General features: G+C 42.8%; 1 protein-coding gene across 1 annotated transcript in view; it reads left to right on the forward strand.

The window, feature by feature from the left end:
* ADCY7 (adenylate cyclase 7) overlaps positions 1–21,705 on the forward strand; it is a 228,605-nt gene that overhangs the window by 190,181 nt on the left and 16,719 nt on the right. The window contains exons 19-22 of the mRNA XM_077458399.1: positions 17,804–17,891; positions 19,422–19,580; positions 21,028–21,174; positions 21,248–21,355. Of these exons, the coding sequence (XP_077314525.1) occupies positions 17,804–17,891; positions 19,422–19,580; positions 21,028–21,174; positions 21,248–21,355 (502 nt within the window). The remainder of the gene's footprint in view (positions 1–17,803; positions 17,892–19,421; positions 19,581–21,027; positions 21,175–21,247; positions 21,356–21,705) is intronic.

A 21,705-nucleotide genomic window follows, 5' to 3' on the forward strand; every position in this document is an offset into this window, starting at 1 on the left:
TCATAAGGGAACTGATTCAATTGATCAAAACAAAGAAGAATACTTCTATTTGACTTTGCATGAAATTGTTAGGAAAGAGGGTGGCTTCTTTCGAGGCCATTTCTTATGCGCAGTTTCATTCAAGACTGCTGCAAAACAGTATCCTGTGAAATTGGAACAAGAAGGTCCAGTGCATCAGAGCCTCAATTGGTGGTTGATATCCAAGAATCTTCAAAAAGGAAAATCCTTTCTACCAGTTACCTGGAAGATGGTAACAATAGAAGCCAGCCTTCTGGGCTGGGGAGCAGTCCTCATGAAGCGTCTGTCCTAGAGAAATGGTCCAAATCAGAGATGACCTTGTCCATCAGTATTCTAGAGAAATAGGGCAGTATGCTTGGCCCAGGAGGCCTGAACGCCCAGACTAAGGAATTATCCTGTCAGGATCCAATCCGACAATGCCACAGCTGTGGCCTATATCAGTCACCAAGAGGGCACAAGAAGTCGCGCAGCCCAGAGAGGTGAATCATATTCTATCTTGGGAAACACCATTGCTTGCCTATCAGCAATTTTCATTCCAGGGATAGGGAATTGGCAAGCGGACTATTTGAGTCGCCAACAATTATTCCCTGGAGAATGGAACCTTCACCTTGACATCTTTCTGTCAATATGCCAAAAATGGGGAGACGTGGATCTGTTTGCATCCAGGTTCAACAACAAGATGGGCAACCGTTTTTCCGTGGGATCAGTTTTTCACTGATCTATGTGTTCCCTCCTGTTCTGTTGCTTCCGTGCCTTTTCGCAGGATCAAGCAAGAAGGGAAGGAGGTGATTCTTGTGGCCCGGGAGATCTTGGTTTGCCAAAAAATGGAGACAGGGGACCCTTCGACCTTACTGCTATGGCCAGACCTTCTCTCGCAAGGTCCGGTATTCCATCCTACCTTACAAACGCTAAATTTAGCAGTTTGGCTATTGAGACCCACATTCTAACAGATCAAGGGCTGTTAGCCTCAGTAGTTTCTACTTGGTTAATGCTAGGAAGCCAGCCTCCGGAGTCGTATACTATAGAATCTGGAAGGCATATGTCTCCTGGTGTGAATCCAGGGGTTGGCACCCCAGGAAATATGCCATAGGTAGGATCCTACAGATAGGATTAGAAAGGAAGCTGGCCTTAATTATTATCTTTTCAAAATTTTTTATTGGCAACAAGTACAGAAGATACAGGAGTATCGACAGTTCAGCATGTATGGAATAAAGGAAATGGGAACAAAATGTGCTTTAAAGCAGAACAGGTTATAATACAATTGTTTAGTATGGCAATACAGAGTATATATTCCTGCTAACGATCAGATAAAAGGCCCCAACACCACAACGAGCACCGAGAAAAGAGCAGCGCACGGCGGGGCGAGGGCCTTGGCACATTTAGTAACCGGGGTAAATGGCGTTTCAGTGTACAGAGGACATCATGAGGGCTAAACCGTGACTAGTATAGTCATATGTCACCTCAGTGGGTATCAAGAGCAGCAAGAGTGCGCATAGAAACAAGAAAGCGGTAAAGAGAGAAAGTGGGGAAACCGGGGAATAGGGGAGAAAGGGAGGAAAGATAGGGGTAAAGATCTAGAGAAAAAGGGGAGGAAGAGGAGAAGGGGGAGGGAGGGAGGTCGGCCGACTCACACCGATTATACGGTGGCTGTACAGGGGGATGTGTGTACCTATGGCTCCAACAGGTGTCTATCAAAATTCGGTGGTAGGAAATGATTGATCCATGGTTGCCAGATTTTAGAATGTTGGGGGATAGTGTCTAGAACAGTCGCTTCTATTTTGCTATGAATCATTGCTTGCGTGACCCTATTTTTTACTTCAGTGATCTGCAGGGCTGGGGTTTTCCAGGCTTTGGCTATAGTTTGCTTGGCTGCGGTGGTGAGTTGTAAGGAGAGGCGTATCTGCACTTTAGTGTAGGAGTTTGGGTAAGAGTTCAAGAGGGCTAGAGCAGGGTCAGGAGCTAGTAGTTCTCGGGTCAGAGTGGATAGCATTTGAAATATTGTTGCCCAGAAACTTTGTACTACCGGGCAGGCCCACCAGATATGCATATGGGTGCCTCTTTCTCCGCAGTTGCAGAAACAATTGGCAAGTAGGACGGTAGGAACTTCGCGATCCTGTCTGGAACTAGATACCATCTCATGAGAATTTTATAGCTCACTTCGAGGGCAACAATGTTTTGTGATGAGATTCTAGTATTGTGGCAAATACTAGACCAGTCATCCCCATCCAGGGTTAGGGATAAGTCCCTGGCCCACTGTTGTGCGTAGGATGGGAGCGCCACAGGTTGTGAAGTAAGATGTGCGTAAAGTTGGGATATGATGCCCGGGGAGTGTGGATCCAAGTCACATACTTTCTCGAATAGTGAGAGTGTGTCTGAGTCCATAGCAGGGCCAATGACCCCCTGCACAAAGTGAGAAATTTGGAGGTAGCGGAAGCATTCCTTGTTAGGGAGTTTAGCTTGGGCTTGGAGAGACAGGAATGTTTTGACTGCGCCACCAGCCACCAGATCACAAATACGAGTTAAGCCCGCCAGGATCCAGGCCTGGAAGGAGGCGGGTTCGGTGTAGGCAGGATAAAATTGTGCGCGGCCAAGAAAGGAGAGAAGCGGGGAGTGCAGGGACATTAGTTTGAATGGTCTGCGTAATTTATCCCAGAGTTTCAGGGAGTGTAGGGTTAAAAGGGTTAGTTATGGGGCCCCGTGCGGTAGGAGGGAGCCATAGGAGATTTGCTAAGGGCGTATGATGTAGATCTACTGCCTCAAGACTCACCCATATGGGGGTTTCGAGTTTAGCGTGGTATAGTGTCGTTTGGGCCAGCTAGGCTGCGTGGAAATAGTGGCAAAAATTAGGTACTCCCAGTCCCCCCCCCCCCCCCCGGGGCCTTATGGGTCCCCAGATATAACTAATAATACCCGGCCCTGGATGATACGGTGGAAGTAGGAGGGTACCGGTATAGGGAGAACCCTATAAAAGGTACAGGAGTTTGGGGAGTAGGGACATTTTAATGGCAGCGATAAGCCCCATCCAGGAGATACAGAGGGGTCGCCAGTCCTGGAGTAAGGAGGAAAGGTGTTTCAACATTGGGAGATAGTTCATACGAAACAGATCTATTGGGTCGCTAGTTAATTTAATGCCAAGGTATGGAATGGAGGAGCTGGACCATTGAAATGGGAAATTTCCCTGAAGGAGTGCAGCAGTATCCTTCGGCAGAGACACATTGAGAGCTCTGGATTTGGTTTGGTTAACTTCCAGGCCGGAGACCTGAGCAAACTTGTCAAGGAGACGAAGTAGGTTAGGGATAGTGGTGCGAGGAGAGGTGATAAACAACAAAGCGTCATCTGCAAATAGACATAGCTTATGGGCAGTCGAGGCTATCTCCAGGCCCTGGATATCGGGGTTTGCCCTGATCAATGCTGCCAGAGGCTCAATTGCCAAGGCAAAGAGCAATGGTGACAGAGGGCAACCTTGCCATGTCCCCCTCCGTATAGGAAAGCTCTGGGAACAGAACCCGGAGTATTTCACCGAGGCCTGGGGATCAGTATATAGCGACGTGATCCATTGAGGTCCAAAACCCCAGCGCTTCAGAACAAAATGTAGGTAGGGCCAGGAAACAGTATCGAATGCCTTTCTTATGTCCAAAGACAGAAGATGCATGGGTTTCGCTAGGTGCTGTAATAAGATAACACAGCGGATATTATCACTGGCCTGTCTGTTGGGTATAAACCCCACTTGGTCTTTGTGGATTAGCTTACCAATGAGTGGGTTAAGTCGCAGTGCAAGAATTTTGGATAGGATTTTTATATCCACATTGAGCAGAGATATAGGGCGAAAGTTAGACCACAGGGTGTTGTCAGCATTAGGTTTGGGGATCATGGCTATAGTGACTGCTAGGGTGTCTCTGCCAAAGGTTTGCCGCCGCAGTAAGGCACTGAATGAACTAGCTAGAAGTGGGGCTAGCCTTGAGTATTATCAAGGCCAGATGTCAGCTGTATCTGTCTTTTTTCAACAACCACTTGCTTCACACTCTCTGGTTCATAACTTTATTCAGGGGGTAACGCGGATTGATCCTCCACTCTGGTCAACCCTGAACCCTTGGGACTTAAATTTAGTCCTGTCAGCTTTACAGAGGCAGCCTTTTGAGCCAATATGAAATGAGGAGGAAAAATACATTTCTTGGTTGCCATATCTTCTGCAGGAAGAGTATCAGAGTTGGCTGCTCTTTATTGTAAAGAGCCATATTGGTTTAGTCATAAGGATGAGGTTGTATGGTGGCCTCATCCTGAATTCCTACCAAAGGTAGTATTGTTTTTTAATTTAAACTAGGATATTGTTCTGCCTTATTTTTTTCCAGAACCTTGTTCTGTGGAAGGAAGATCACTACATTATCTTGATGTAGTGAGAGTGGTCAAGGTCTATTGAAAGCGTCTGCTCAGATTCATAAAACAGATGTTTTGTTTGTGTTGCCAGACGGTCCTAAAAGAGGACAGGCAGCATCAAAATCTACTATTTCTAAATGGATTCGTCAAGCAATTGTTCATATTAAAGCACACTTCTCCAGGGCTGTTAGTGCTTCTTGAGCAGTGCATCACCAAGCCTCCATGGCTCAGATCTGCAAGGCCGCAACTTGGTCTTCAGTCCATACATTTACCAGATTCTATCAAGTAGATGTAAAAGATCATGGGAGCAGTGTACTGCAGGCTGCAGTATGAGTCCTCTAGTCTCTTGGTGCCCTACTTTTGTTGTGTCTCCCTTCCTTCAGTTGGCATTGCTATAGGACATCCCACATAGTAACTACTATGGCTCTGTGTCCTATGATGTACAGTGGTGTGAAAAAGTGTTTGCCCCCTTCCTCATTTCCTGTTCCTTTGCATGTTTGTCACACTTAAGTGTTTCGGAACATCAAACCAATTTAAACAATAGTCAAGGACAACAAGTAAACACAAAATGCAATTTGTAAAGGAAGGTGTTTATTATTAAAGGTGAAAAAAAATCCAAACCATCATGGCCCTGTGTGAAAAAGTGATTGCCCCCCTTGTTAAAACATACTATAACTGTGGTTGTCCACACCTGAGTTCAATTTCTCTAGCCACACCCAGGCCTGATTATTGCCACACCTGTTCACAATCAAGGCATCACTTAAATAGGAACTGCTTGACACAGTAAGGTCCACCAGAAGATCCTTAAAAGCTACACATCATGCCGAGACCCAAAGAAATTCAGGAACAATTGAGAAAGTAAGTAATTGAGATCTATCAGTCTGGAAAGGGTTATAAAGCCATTTCCAAAGCTTTGGGAATCCAGCGAACCACAGTGAGAGCCATTATCCACAAATGGCGAAGACATGGAACAGTGGTGAACCTTCCCAGGAGTGGCCGGCCGCCCAAAATTACCCCAAGAGCGCAGCGACGACTCATCCAAGAGGTCACAAAAGACCCCACAACAACGTCCAAGGAACTGCAGGCCTCACTTGCCTCAGTTAAGGTCAGCGTTCATGCCTCCACCATCAGGAAAAGACTGGGCAAAAATGGCCTGCATGGCAGAGTTCCAAGGAGAAAACCACTGCTGAGCAAAAAGAACATCAAAGCTCGTCTCAATTTCTCCACAACACATCTTGATGATCCCCAAGACTTTTGGGACAACATTCTGTGGACCGATGAGACAAAAGTGGAACTCTTTGGAAGGTGTGTGTCCAAGTATATCTGGCGTAGAAGGAACACTGCATTTCATAAAAAGAACATTATACCAACAGTAAAATATGGGGTGGTAGTGTGATGGTCTGGGGCTGTTTTGCTGCTTCAGGACCTGGAAGACTTGCCGTGATAAAAGGAACTATGAATTCTGCTATCTACCAAGAGATCCTGAAGGAGAATGTCCGACCATCTGTTCGTGTACTCAAGCTGAAACGAACTTGATCCTAAACACACCAGCAAGTCCACCACCGAATGGCTGAAGAAAAACAAAATGAAGACTTTGGAGTGGCCTAGCCAAAGTCCTGACCTGAATCCTATTGAGATGTTGTGGTATGACCTTAAAAAGGCCGTTCATGCTCGAAAACCCTCTAATGTAACTGAATTAGGACAATTCTGCAAAGATGAGTGGGCCAAAATTCCTCCAGGACGCTGTAAAAGCCTCACTGCACGTTATCGCAAACGCTTGGTTGCAGTTGTTGCTGCTAAGGGTGGCTCAACCAGTTATTAGGTTTAGGGGGCAATCACTTTTTCACACAGGGCCATGATGGTTTGGATTTTTTTCACCTTTAATAATAAACACCTTCATTTACAAATTGCATTTTGTGTTTACTTGTGTTGTCCTTGACTATTGTTTAAATTGGTTTGATGTTCCGAAACACTTAAGTGTGACAAACATGCAAAGGAACAGGAAATGTGGAAGGGGGCAAACACTTTTTCACACCACTGTATGATAAGAAAATAGGATTTTTTAACAGCTTACCTGTAAAATCCTTTTCTTTGAAGTACATCACGGGACACAGGGGTCCCTCCCATCTTTGGTATACACGTGTATTGCTTTACTACAAAACTGAGGTATTCCCACCAGTGGGAGAGGTTATATAGGGAGTAAACTTTTTAATTTAGGGCGTGCCATTGTCCTTCACCTGAAGGTAGCCTATAACCCACATAGTACTACTATGGCTCTTTGTCCCGATATGTAGTTCAAAGAAAAGCATTTTACAGGTAAGCTGTTATAAAAATCCTATTTTTTCATGCATCATGTTAATTTTCACAGTAAAATGTATTTTTATTTTTAATTGAGTGCACTCGTGTGCCCTTATTGACTAGAAGATTTGTGAACTTAAAGAGAAGTTTAGCCACAGATTTTTTTGGCTATACTTCTGTAGGTCACAGGAGTACAGTTCACTGTGACCCGTGGCTGATATCACAGAGTCCATTAAGGCATTGAAAAGGCACCTAGCACCTAGCTCAGCCTCTTAGTGATCCGTTAAAAGCCTGAGCCAGACCCTCTCGCCCCCTCCCCAGCCCAGCGCTCCAGTGAGCGCTGAAGGAGCAGGGCAGAGATCCAGAGATTAAGGCTGCTTTCACACTGCAGCGGGAGCGGCGTCGGCGGTAAAGTGCCGCTATTTTTAGCGGCGCTTTACCGTCGTTTGAGCGGCGGTCTGCGGGCGCTAGCGGGGTGGTTTTAACCCCCACTAGCGGCCGAAAAAGGGTTAAACCCGCCCGCAAAGCGCCGCTGCAGCGGCGCTTTGCCGGCGGTATTGCCGCGGCGTCCCATTGATTTCAATGGGTAGGAGCGGTATAGGAGCGGTGAATACACCGCTCCTTCACCGCTCCAAAGATGCGGCTAGCAGGACTTTTTTCACCGTCCTGCCAGCGCATCGCTCCAGTGTGAAAGCCCTCCGGCTTTCACACTGGAGGGAAAGGGGCCGGTTTTTTTCAGGCGCTACACAGGCGCTATTTTTAGCGCTGTAACGCCTGAATACCGCCCCAGTGTGAAAGCAGCCTTACAGTCACGAATCTCTGCGCAGAGTGGAGGGGGAGAACTGAGCAATCAGTGGTTGATCACTCAGTTCTCACTACAGAGCCAGTGGGGGAGAGATGCAGCATTGAATTGATGCTGCATCCACCTAGGTGAGTATAAATGTTTTATTTTTTTAAAAGTCCAATCTTCTCTTAAATAGGAATAAATAACATTATGCTTTAACATCTGATATAATTCAATTAGTATATTAATTAATCACAATAATTATTTATGTTTTTATCTTGGGGATGGAGTGTAGCAGTCTACAATAATATTTAAAACAGGTAGCTCATTTGGGTATACAGGCTTAAAAAACAAGCTTGCTTTTCAGTTTGGTGACAGGGCACATGACACAGAAAAAAGACTCTCAGAATTCCGTTATTTTTACTTTGGTGGGGAAAATGTCCAAAGACATTGTGGGATGCAGTACCATTATGTCAGAAGGTTATATCCCGATTCATGTAAAGTAGGGGGAAAAAAAAGTCTGTGAGCCCAAGTGAATATTTTCTTCACTTAAAATGAACCTACCAAAATGTGATAAAGTTGGTGGCGCATCTGTTAACATTTCATAGATGGTTGAGAAAGATCTCATACCTACTACTTAGCCACCTTCAATTTTTTAAATCTTTCCAATTGTGCCTAGTGCACACTATTATTTATTTTTTCCATTCAGCCCTCTGGACAAAAACTGAGGAGCTTGGGAGGAGATTCTTTACTAATTCGATGTTAGTACAGTGATCAACCCTCTGAGCTCTTGTGTTCTGACAAGGGATGGCCCCCTGCCAGAACCTTTTTGGGTGAAGTTCCACATGAAGCTTTATGAAAACAATGTTTTCTGAAAGTGTATGAGAACACTGTAGAAACTATAACACCAAACATCAACACTGAGGGTTTACAAAATTTCCATGAGATCTAAATGGATCCACACTGATAACAGAATTCAGGAACCTGTAGAACCCTATACCTCCACAGTTTTGAATGTTTGTATGATGCAATTTGTAAGAGTAAAGATTTTCTAAGGGGGTTAAAAGAGGAAATGGTCAGGGTTAATCTGTATTTAGATGGTTAGCACTATAAGCAGATGGTGTAAAAATCAGTTTTTGGGGGGCAATAGCAGACAGTGCTAGAACATTGGAAGAAACGTTGCATGAGCATTTTCTGCCCTTAGGCCTCATATACACTGCTGCTGGTAATCAGATGTTTAGGAGCAGGTGGGCATTTTTTTAAGCAGCCCCTGAACTGGCATTTTGAAATGGCAAATGCCTGTGGAGAAGTTGACATTTGAAATACCAAATGCTTGTAATAGCACGCAAACACATCTAGTTTATAGTCGTTTTCAATGGAGATACATTTTTGACCATTTACAATGTAAAAAACGCTTCTAAACTCAAATGTGGCACAACAGACGTTTTTAACCGTCGAATACAAGCTGTCAAGTTTCAGCATTCAGGGTAGGTTTTTAAACAACCCCTGTACATGAATCCTTAAGATCCACTGCTTATTCAAAAATGTTAAGGCCTGGCTGTCTCACAAGCCAATAGGGTACCAGAGTGAGTGCTTGTAATGATGTAAAGGTCAGCAGCATGAACCAGAAACCTACTGAGGACACAGGCGATTGACATTCCTGTAGGATTATTTTCCTTAACATATAGATTTCTCATAGTTGGAGAGATGTTTTGGCAGTGCAAGTAGAAGGACAATGTAAAATTTATTATCAAATACTTACCATAATTTTCCTTTCCTGATGGACTCCATGGCAGCCTATGTGTGGGTTAACTCCGCCTCCTCTCCAATGCTATAGGACCCTATACCCATAAATTTGAACTCACCACTACAGACTGCGTTCCGTAACTAGCCAACTCTTTGACCAAATGGGTATCTGCCATGGAGTTCATGAGGAAAGGAAAATTTACGGTAAGTATTTGATAATACATTTTACATTTTCCTGACAGACTCCATGGCAGCCTACGTGTGAGAAATAACTAGCCAGACCACACGGGGTGGGCATGCTTGAACAAAAAGATTTCATTTTCCCCGTCAACCGACAAGATTCTTAAACCAAAATTCACAGACGATAGAGAAGCAGGCTCTATACTGTAATGCGACATAAAGGTATTAATGGAGGCCGCTTTGCAGATGACATCTGGAGCAACATGCCAGGCTGCTGCTTATGATGCCACCATACCTCTGGTGGAATGTGCCATCACCGCCTCTGGAGGAGGACGGAATGATCCAGGCCGCAATTGTTCTGGTTGAAGCTCGCTTCCCTCTGTTACTGCCGGAAAACAGAACAAACAGGTATTTGGAGCATCTAAAGGAGGAAGTAGCTTGTAGGTATTCCTTCAGTATTTCGCCAATATCCAGGGGATGAACCTCGGTAGACTCTGGAGACCTGAATGTAGGCAGGACGGTTTCTTGGTGCCCATGGAATACTGAAGTGACTTTCGGATTTGAACTGAGCAGGATGTTAGGAATGGTTCTTCATGACCCAAGGAACCGATCTCAGAGACCCTCTTGGCCGAAGTGATAGCAAACAAGAAGGCAACTTTTGCAGAAAGGTCTTTGATAGAAAGCAGGGTAGACCCCGTGATATTGAGTCCAGACAATGGGTCAAGAATGAGGGGAAGATCCCATTTGGGGAATCTTGGTCTTCTTTGGAGCCTGAGTCTTGATGCCCCACGAAAGAACTGTCTGACTAGTGGGTGAACAGCCCATGATGTTCCGGAGAAGGCTGATTAAGTTGTGACTTGGACTCTAAGAGAGCTGATAGATAGTGACAGGTTTAGGCCGGATTGAAGAAAGCTGAGGATATCTTGAATCTCTGGATCCCTAAATGATCTGCCCGTAGAGCATGAAAATTCGACAAGCTTGGCCCATATTCTCTTATATACTTTATTCTTGCTTGCTTTTCTTGAGCTCTTGAGGGTAGAAATCACTCTTGAGGTGCACCCGAGAGACTTCAACCTCTCCCTCTCAAGAACCAGCCCATCAATCTAAGTAATGCCACACAAGGGAGCAGGACTGCCCCCTGAAAAAGAAGGTCCGGCCCGAGAGGAAGAGGCCCCGGGTCCCGGAACCTGAACTGGGTCAGGAGAGGAAACCGAGGCCTGTTTGGCCAGTAAGGTGCAATCACTGCCACCTCGACCACTTCCGTTTGAAGTCTTCGTAAGAATTTAAGGATGGCCGGGAGCGGGGGAAAGGCGTATGCCCTGTTGAATTCCCACTGATCTGTTAAGGCATCTATTCTGAAGGCCTGACTGCAATGGACTGTCTGCGGGACAGGAAGTCCGTCTGGACATTCTCGGCTCCGGGGATGAAGACTGCTGAGATATTGACCAGGTTTTTCTGGGCCCAAGACATGATGGGTTCGACCTCTTGGAGAAGGGTGGTGCTCTGAGTGCCCCCTTGCCCCCTCACATGGGAGAGTGATGTTGGCCATCTTCAGAACCACTGACTCCCCTTTCAGGAGATGAGAGAAGGCTTGAAGGGCACACCAGGCCACCTCGAAGATGTTTGAGCCTGGATTGTGGAGACGAGCATTCCAATTTCCTCGTGTAAGTTCTGACCTGCAGAGGGCTCCCCATCCAGCACAGCTGGCATTGGTCGTGACCATGACCCACGAGACGGGGGCAATGGCATAGCAAGTGAGAACATTTTTGCACTGGAGCTACCAGAAGAGGCTGTTCCTCATCACTGTTATACGAATGGACTTATTGATGTCCCTCAAATTCCATTGCCGAAGGAACCCTGTCTGAAAGGGGCGTAACCTCCACAGCGACCATTTGACCATGGGGGTCGTAGAGACCATTGTGCTGATAATCCTTAGGCACTGTGAGGCCCTCAGGCTTGAGGAGTTCAAAACTCAAGAGATTCTCTCTCGGATGACTGGAATTTTTTGCGAAGGAAGAGAGATGCTGCTTTCCACTGTGTCGAACTGGGCCCCCAAGTATATCAGGCACTGCGTTGGTACTAGGTGGTTTTTCTCCAGGTTTAGGAGCCACCCAAAGTCGATCAGTGTGGAGATAACCTGCTCCTTGTAGATCAACAATTCCTTGTCCTGGGACAGCAACAGGAGATCTTTGAGATAATGGTACAAGCGTATTCCTCTTGTTCTGATAAGGGCCACTAAGGCCAGTAGATCTTTGGAAAAGACTCGGGGTGAAGTTGTCAGCCCAAAAGGGCAGGTAAACTGCAGATGTTTGAAAGATATGAATAATAGGCTATGGCGCTAAACCTAAAATTATATACCTGGCATATAATAGCCTGTCTATAAAGGTGTGTGTGTGTATATGTATATATATATATATATATATATATATATATATATATATATATATATACTATTAGTGGTCTATCTGCAAACTATATAATGCAAAGTTATTACTCAGTGCTGAAATACTAATTAAGCCATATAAAATTAAAGTGAAAAGTAAAAGTTGGTATGTGCAAATACGTGCTGACGCTGCTGTGTCAAATTAATATAGATTCCATATAATAATAACATCGGACTTCAATCAAAAATTCATACAAAAATAATTGATGTCAAATCCTTGTGCATGGGAAAAAACTTGCAAAGCCACATAGGATCACTACAAATGTCCCTTAATAATGTCCTAGGTAGCAGTGACTCAAAATAAAGTGACTAGTGCAAACAGTGCCAATCTTCAATGGACAGAAAGCATTCGTCGCCGTTGCGCCACTCAGTGTTGTGGTAATGTGAATGCTCTCACCAGAACTTGTACCCCTGTGGGGTTGGATGGGCTTTCACAGTATGAGCCACTGTGCTGCTATCTGGATGCTGCTGCTGGTGCGCTGGGGAAATGTTCACTTTTCCATTTATATAGACTCCATTGATATGTGCATATAAGGGAAAAACACATCCATGGTGTAGTACGTTTAAGCAATCGTTTTATTTACTTAAGTAAAAAACTACTCACATTTGCAAATCAAACAGTTCGCGTTATGTGTAAACAATCTCCGCCGGCCGCTTCTAGCTATAGGAAGGGTGCACGCAACGTTGCCACCCCTACGCGTTTCGTCAGAGTGACGTCTTCTGGACAAACTGCAGATGTTCTAGCCTGAATTGAAACCAGAGTTACTTGTGGAATTCCTCTGCCACAGGCACAAGGAAGTAAGCATCTTTTAGGTCGATTGAGATCAGCCAATGGCCCAGCTGCATGGCTTGTTGGATGGTAGACAGAGTCTCAATTTTGAACCTTTCGTACTTTATGAATTTGTTGAGGTAAGTTAGAGCTATCACTGGGTGCCATGAACCATTTTTGTTCTGAACTAAGATGGGAGTACACCCCCTTGAACTCGTCGTCCTTTGGGATCGGCACCACCTCTCCCTGTGTTCTCAGCAAATCCATGTAGGATCATAACATCTGCTTCTTTTCTTCCGACCGTGGTGGAAATAAATATGAGGGGAGAAATACTGGTGAAGGACCATGTGTGGCCTGAGGATACCATCTTTATAGTCCAGTAATCCGAGTTTGACGCCACCACGACGTGCTGGAAAAGAAGCAAACGAGACCCTATCCGACCCGTCTGGGCGGGCCCAATCTCAGAACGGCTTAGCCGGCTTACGTCCATGGGATGCCTGGTTTTTTAGTGGGCTTCCGAAAAGGAGCTTGCCCTCTGATCCAATTCCTCCTGAAGTCTCAACTGAGCCTGTAAGAGCGTGCTTCCCTTGAACCCTCGGTACTGCGTCTTCTAAATTGAGGTCTCTTCTGACCAAACAGACGTATATAATGAGGCAGTAAACCTGACTTCCAACTGGTGGTCTGGGCTATAGCGCTGTCCAGCCTGTTACCAAATAGCAAGGAGCCTTCAAAGGGGATCCTACACTTGGCTTGTTTAGATGCCGGATCAGCAACCCAAGGCTGTAACCACAGGGCCCGTTTAGCCGTGACCTAAGACAGCATAGTCTGGGCCAGCAGGTGGATAAGATTGATAGAAACCTCCCCCAGGAAGGCCATTGCCAGCTTCAGCTCCTGGACTGCCGAGCCTGTGGCTAACTCTTCTGAAACTCCTCTGAGTATGGAGTCCGCATTCTCTGTTCAAGATTCCATAGTCTTGGACATAGCCGATATGGCCAGGGTGGGCTTGCAAGCAATACCAGCTATCCCATAGATTCTCTTGAGTTCTTGGTCTATTCTTCTCTCAAGGCCGTCCTTGAAGGATACTGCATCTTCCAGGGGAAGAGTGACGTGTTTCGCCAGATGCATTAGAGCTTCATCCACAAGGGGAGCATTTTCCAGATGTTTCCTTCCTCTGCCTTGAAGGGATATAATCTGGAGGTTTTACGTGACATAGATGTTTGTCTTTAGAAATTAGTTGGTCCACACTATCCCAGAGACACATTCATATATAGGCACCTCATCCCCTAATAATTCTGAAAATACTATGTATTGGAGAGGGAGGAAGAAAGGAGGGAAGGATACAACAGGGGATTTTTGTACGGTGCAATTTATAGAAGAGACAAAGAATTATAAAAATACATGAGATTTTATTTCAATATATTAAAAATATTTGATATAAAAATTAATAACAAATACACAAAATGTACATAGCTATGAAATATGAGGGATCCTGAAAATGTTTATTGATAAGATAATCGCACTTCATCCCGACATGTTTCGCAATGTGCTTCTTCAGGGGAATGTGCAACTAACATTAACACAAAAAAAGAAAAATTAATATACATATTAGAAAAACATAGTATAATGCATAAGCAAGTGCAGTATAAAACATTCGTGCTACACAATTATCTCAATATGCTTGGTCCAAAGGGGCAATGCTTACCCAAGTTCAAAAATCTAAACAGCGCAACCCAGGAGCCGGTTAAAGATGGAAATGATTGTGGAAGCTATGGGAGCGGGGTCAAATAAAGACCACCCTGGCTCAATGGAGGACACAGATGGAGGAAAGCGAGCGCTACAAAGGTAAAAAATGAGAATAATAAATTTGGGGTTCAAAAAGAGGGAGTGTAATGAATAATATTCTATAATGTTTAGATAATCATTAATAAGATAACCTCAATTAAATGAGGGAATTGGAGCAAAAGGCCTCCATATCAAAAAGAAAATTATTGATTGTTTGCAGATGACAAAATTGATTAACCAAAATGAAACATTAAATCTAAATTAGCACCTAAAGTATGATTTTAAATATGGCTAAAACACTATAGAATCAATGAATAATTCATTTTATTCTATTTTACCTGCAAGAGTAATGAAAGATTACGTTGTTTGTCCATGTAGTAATATTGATGCAATTAATATGCAGCAGATCACCATAAGCTGGTTAGCCAATTCATTACACTGCTTTTTGTAAGCTGTTGAGTACAGCACTGAGCTGCCACTCAACGTTTGCTAAACCTAGAAACAAACAGAGATAAGATAGATAAAGGATATAGGAATAAAAGCAGGAAATGAACCGCTACTAATTTGTAAATAAACAAACAATTTTTACCAAAGCGCAGAGATTCAGCGTCCCAACAGTGCCTGTGTCGTGCCTGTGGCATGAATGTCCATAAACAGCGCCGCTTTTATATCCTCCATCCATCGAGCCGGCGTCTGACGTCACCGGCTCGATGCGGACAACCAGTGGGGAAAGGCAATGCGCATGCGCAAAGCCCGTCGTACCGACGTCCAAACTACAGTCCCCATGATTCCACAGTGCTGACACACCATGTCAGCATAGATGGATGAATGTGGAGTTGGAGCAGTGGTGGCCGTCCGCCCCCTGAGGGGCGGAGACAGGAAAGCCATCGCAGGAGCGGATTGGGGGACGCTTCCACAATCATTTCCATCTTTAACCGGCTCCTGGGTTGCGCTGTTTAGATTTTTGAACTTGGGTAAGCATTGCCCCTTTGGACCAAGCATATTGAGATAATTGTGTAGCACGAATGTTTTATACTGCACTTGCTTATGCATTATACTATGTTTTTCTAATATGTATATTAATTTTTCTTTTTTTGTGTTAATGTTAGTTGCACATTCCCCTGAAGAAGCACATTGCGAAACATGTCGGGATGAAGTGCGATTATCTTATCAATAAACATTTTCAGGATCCCTCATATTTCATAGCTATGTACATTTTGTGTATTTGTTATTAATTTTTATATCAAATATTTTTAATATATTGAAATAAAATCTCATGTATTTTTATAATTCTTTGTCTCTTCTATAAATTGCACCGTACAAAAATCCCCTGTTGTATCCTTCCCTCCTTTCTTCCTCCCTCTCCAATACATAGTATAGATGTTTGTCTATTTTGCTCCACTCCTCGTTAATGACATCCTTCAATTCTGAAAGGAGTGGAAAGTTAGAACATTGTTTTCTCAAGTGTTTAAAGAACTTCCTTTGTTTAGCCGATGGAGTAGAAGGGTCTTCCCACTTCAGGGCCTCTTTGATCGCTTTGACTAGCGGAGAAACAAGAGCAAAGTTTAAACCCCCAACAAACTCATCTCCTAACTCGCTGTCCGAAGATCTGGGAGAAGCATCATAGGGCTGGGATGGACCTGGATCCTCCTGTACCTCGTCAGACAGGCTAGATAGTGTGGTGTACTGGCTCCACGTGTGGGCTGTACCCCATTCTTTTAGGGACTGTTGGACCACACGCTTGACAAGAGACTCCATCTGTTGCCAAGTCTCAATGTTACAGAGGCCTTGCGCATGCGTAGATCATAGAGGCGGCTGCAACCCGGAAGTGCTGCAGCGTCCTGGAATGCAGAAGCGCTCCAGATGCCATGAGAAGATTTATCACAATAATAGAGTAAAAAAACTAGTAAGAGGAAAGGCTTGTGGACAAGACACCACACAAAGAGACAAACAGGTGCTATGGAGAAAGGCAAAAACAGCAGACCTTGCCAGCCGAGCTTGACAGATGTCCATCCTAGGCATACACAGACAGCCTACCCTCCACTGCTGGGGCATCTTGTGCCTAAGAAACAGCCACTCGCCTACCCATGGCTGGGCTCTAAGCTTGCACCACACAGAAGGTATGTCGTAATCTGGAAAAATGTCCCGACTGGACGCCAAGCAGGAACCGAAATGCAGGTCCATTGGAGAAGGAAAAAAAAGGAACGCAGTCTCTAGTGGTGAGTTCAAATTCATGGGTATAGGGTCCTATAGCTTTGGAGAGGAGGCAGGATTAACCCACGTGTAGGCTGCCATGGAGTCTGTCAGGAAAGGTAAATTTTCACTTGTGTTTTTTTCCAGGTATTTCTTTTTTCAAAAATGCATGGTACTGACAGCTGCTTTCAGGTTCACTTTTAAGGCAGTTACGGCTATGTCTGAGATTGTACAAATACATTCAGTATGTAGGGGTTGAACAATACAGCACATATACAGTTCCATTCCATAAGGTATAAGAGATAGTGCTTCTGAACTTCACCCTGAATTCAAGATTTAAACTGGTTTGCAAACCCTCACATACACCGAGTGAAGTGACGGCCTCAGGTGATACACAGAGATAAAACAAAACTTCCTAGATAAGATTTATCTGCAGCTATCTCTCCTATGCAGCTGTTCAAAGTGCAAAGTTTTTACAGCTTGTCTGAGCTTTTAGAAATCAGGGGGCGGGGATTTAAAATTACATTCTGCGGAGCTTAGTCAGAGCTGATTAAAGGGAAGGGACACACCCCATTCACGCAACACACAGGGACAGAGCTGAGGCTGTCAGTCACAGGCTAAGTGCTGCCATGTCACCTTTTTACCTCTTGGTGTCAGAAAAACTTGTCTAGAAGGGATTCACGTAGCTAGCAGAAGAACTAGGCAGCAGACAGAAATGATGCCTAGCGCTCTTCATTGAGACAATACACACTAAAGAGGGATAGGTCTTGTTCATATTTCATGTCAGAGGTTTACAACTACTAATATCCTGGGTTTAGCTAATATAGCTGATAACTCCTGTGGATGTTTTACTTCAAAGCTGTGTCTTTAATCAAAAAGGCAGAGAGAAATTCAGGAGTGTAGTTTACCTTATGGAGTGGGTTATTTTGAAGTTGTACCCAATATTATGTCTTTTGGTCATGGGGAGCTTGTTTCTTTTTTTTTTAAGGGAAATAAACATTCTCTCAGCAAATCCTTTCTCTGTATTTTTCTTCTACGAATAAATTAATGATGTTCCTATTTCTATTCTTTATTGAAACTCACTAGTAGATAATAACCAAATTACACAAAGTTGTATTTCCTGATCATTTTTATTGTGTTTTATAATTTAAGAAATAATTTACAAATTAATTTTCTTGGCTTTAACTGATGTTACCATTTTTTTTTCTAATTGTAGTTCTGTGGGCGTTATGAAAGACCTGCAAATTATGTCCTGCTTCTATCTGTCCTTATTCTTCCTAATATTAGTGTTATTGGCGAGTAAGGTAAGCAATAGAAAATTATGTGCAAATCTAAGATATATTCATCAATTGTAGTCATGGTTAGTGTTGCATCGATAGTAGTATCAGTATCAGTGCCGTTACCGTGTATTTGCACAAGTATCGGTATTCGTGCAAATGCACCGATACCTGAGACCGATACTTTCAGGCTCGGTTCTTTGAGCTGTCAATGGGCCTCCCCTGTTGATAGCTTAAGTGTTAAATAAGCCCGGTAATTGGAGCTGTAAAAAAAAAAAAGCAACTGGCAATGTTTATTAACAACATTGCTCACCGCTGTGACCCTAAAATAAAAAGAAACAAATCTGTTTTTTTGTTTGCTTTGTTAGTGAATATTTTTACACATATATATTAACATATATTTACATATTTCACATTGAAAAAGTGCAAAATTAAAAAAAAATCAATTTATTTCATTTGTAAATAACTTTTCAATGCTTTGTACAATTGCTGACAGCTGAAGTGAAAACAAAACAGCTGGAGTAGGTATCGGTTATTGGTATCGATGAGTACTAAAAAAAATTATTGGTACCTGTACTCGGAAAAAAAATGGTATCGGTGCATCCCTAGTTATAGTATTTAATGCAGTAGCCTAATGCCATGTACACACGACCGGACTTTCCAGCAGACTACGCCTGACGGTCTTCCCGATGGACTTTCAGTGGAATTCCGACAGACTTTCCAAACGAACGGACTTGACCACACATAATCACACCAAAGTCCGACGGATTCGAACGTGATGACGTACGACTGGACTAGAATAAGGAAGTTCATAGCCAGTAGCCAATAGCTGCCCTAGCATCGGTTTTCGTCCATCAGACTAGCATACAGACAAATGGATTTTTCGACCGGACTCGAGTCTGTCGGAAAGATTTGAAACATGTTCTAAATATGAAGTCCATCTGATTTTTCGATAGCAAAGGTCCGATGAAGCCCACACACAGTCGATTCATCCAACGGATTCGTTCCGTCGGACCTTTGCTGTCGAAAAGTCCGCCCATGTTTACACGGCATTAGGGATGGGCATTGCATTGATAACCCTGGAGACTTTAATTACTGTACTGATGGGCTATACATTGCCTGTGGTAACATTGGAATGGTAAGATCCATATTTCTCTAGAGTATCTTGCATAGTCCCTAATGTTTTTCCTGTGAATTTTGAAACATCCAATATGATAAATGGAAATACAATGGGCTATCCTCTCAACACCCATAAAGGCATGAAGACTGTAAGTAGTATGACAAGAAGATGATTAGAGAAACTCCACTGTCACTTTTTTTCCAGTGGTCAGTTTTTGATAAAGGTCCTCACTGGTGGGTGATCATAGATGAAAATGTGAGTAGTATTGATTTAGGATAAAGTCCTGTAGCTGTAGATCAAAACTATTAATATTAATACATATGGATAAAAAATTCTATATTTATGTGTGTGTGTATTATAAGTATTTCTGTATGTATCTTGTGTTATGTATTTTTTGTGATATGCAAATACAGTGATATTCCTTTTACTGTGTTAAGGTGAACTATTACTCCAGATTAGACTGTTTATGGAAAAAGAAGTTCAGGAAAGAAGATGAAGAAATTGAAACCATGGAAAATCTGAATCGAATTCTCTTAGAAAATGTACTTCCTGCCCATGTGGCCGCCTATTTTATTGTTGACAACAAAATGAATGAGGTAGGGACTGTGTAAAGCGTACATTCTCTTTACAAAGGAGGCCTTGCTGGGAGAACACAGTAAAATAAAGAATATGTGCATGGTTAATTTCCTTTATGCTACAGGTGATGCATCTATTGGAAGGAAACAGCCAGCATCTATGATGATTTGTAAGGAAGACAATCACTCTGAAGTTTCTCAGGACACCTGCTGATGTTCTACAGATATCAGCTATTTAAAGCAAAAAACTATAAGTGTAGGGAACAAATATGATGTTGGGTAGGATAGTTATCAATTAACAGGACTGCCATGAGGTACACAGATCTTCACCAGAAAGTACTTATAGAAAATTGTAGCAACCAAATAGAGCATAGCTTCTATAAAAAAAAATAGATTTTCAAAACTCCTTCCCTCACAGCTAAAGTTAAAGTGGTTCTAAAGCCTTAAGGTTTTTCATTAAGGGGAAAAACTTTCTGTGCTGCAGAATCCCCCCCAGCCCCCCTGTTATACTTACCTGAGCTTGGTCCGATCCAGCGATGTGCACAAGAGCAGCGGCTTTCGATGTTGTCTCCCTCCTCCCTGCCATCAATCAAATTCTGTGCTCGCAGACAGAGAGGCTCGGTAGTGAGCAAGCACGGGTGCCCCCCATGGAAAGACGCTTTTGGCACCTGCCAAAGACGAGGAGCCTGGAGCACTGGCAAGGGAAGCCCAGAAGATCAGGATTGGGGCTGCTCTGTGCAAAACCATTGCACAGAGCAGGCAAGTAAACCATGTTCATTTTAATAAAAAAAATGAAGGTTTAATATCACTTTAAATGGCAGGTGCAATATCAGTATGCTTTTTGCTCTTCTATCAGATAGGCTTCGTAGATGCTAGCCTGCCATGTGAAACAGCAGTAGCAGTAGTAGAAAGAGGGTCCTATGTTAATTATAGTAGGGGATAGGGGTTCTTTTAAAAGTAGAAAAGTTCTTTGTACTGTAGTATGAGTGCATTTTGAACGTTATTCCATCTTTAACCACTTTGGCACTAGAGTATATTTTTTTCTTCATTTAGAAATCTGCATTTTTGGCTTTAAAACTACTTAAAACCCACATAACATTTTATACTTTCTGAAAGCAGAGGCCTTGTAGAGAAAAAAAGATAGTAGTTGCATTTTTTTTTTATGTTATACAACTGTTTATTAAACCCCTATTTTCGGGAAAAAATATAATAAAATGAGTTTTAGGGCAAACACACACAATATACCTATTTTTTGGTAAAATATAAAATAAGTTGTGTTGAGTAAACAGATACCAAACATGAATTGTGTGTGCCATGATATTGCAAAAAAATAATGGTATCCCAAAAATATCCATAGTTGTGCTACTGTATATAGTGTTTACAGACTTATTAAATAGACCTCTTTTTGTTTTCAATTATTATTTACAGTAAGTTGTAAATCTTGTTAATGGCGATCTTTTTTTGGCAGGATTTGTATCATCAGTCATATGACTGTGTCTGTGTAATGTTTGCATCAGTGCCAGAGTTTAAGGTCTTCTACACAGAGTGTGATGTCAACAAAGAGGGCCTGGAATGTCTGCGGCTTTTGAATGAGATCATCGCTGATTTTGATGAGGTATACCTTGTGTTATGTTATTGTTATTTAGAGTACTTAAATTAAGGTTTACTAACACAATATATTTTTATAGCTTTTAATGAAACCAAAATTCAGCGCAGTGGAGAAAATCAAGACAATTGGAAGTACCTACATGGCAGCAACTGGACTCATTGTAACTCCTGGGCAAGAGAGTAACCAGGTAATACTGCTCTGGATATTTAAAGCTGAACTCTGGTATAGTTTTAAAATTTGCACCCTAATGCCAGGTACACACGGTAATTTTTTTTTGTTCGACCTGGTAGATATTTAATCACCATTTGTTTTTTTTTGTTTTTTTACTATATAAACAAAAAAATACCAAAAAATGTTGAACAAAAAAACATTTTTTTCTTAGTTTCTTTATTTGCAAACAAATAATCTTTCTTCATAATTTTAAGCCAAAATGTAATCTGCTGCATATTTTTAGTAAAAATAACACAGGTCACTGTATATTATTTAGTCAGTGTGAAAGATCTAGAGCCAACAAACTATGGTGTATAATATATAAAT

The sequence above is a fragment of the Lithobates pipiens genome, unplaced genomic scaffold (assembly GCF_037356315.1).
Source record: "Lithobates pipiens isolate NorthernLeopardFrog02 unplaced genomic scaffold, aLitPip1_a1.2 Scaffold_10, whole genome shotgun sequence".
Taxonomy (NCBI): domain Eukaryota; kingdom Metazoa; phylum Chordata; class Amphibia; order Anura; family Ranidae; genus Lithobates; species Lithobates pipiens.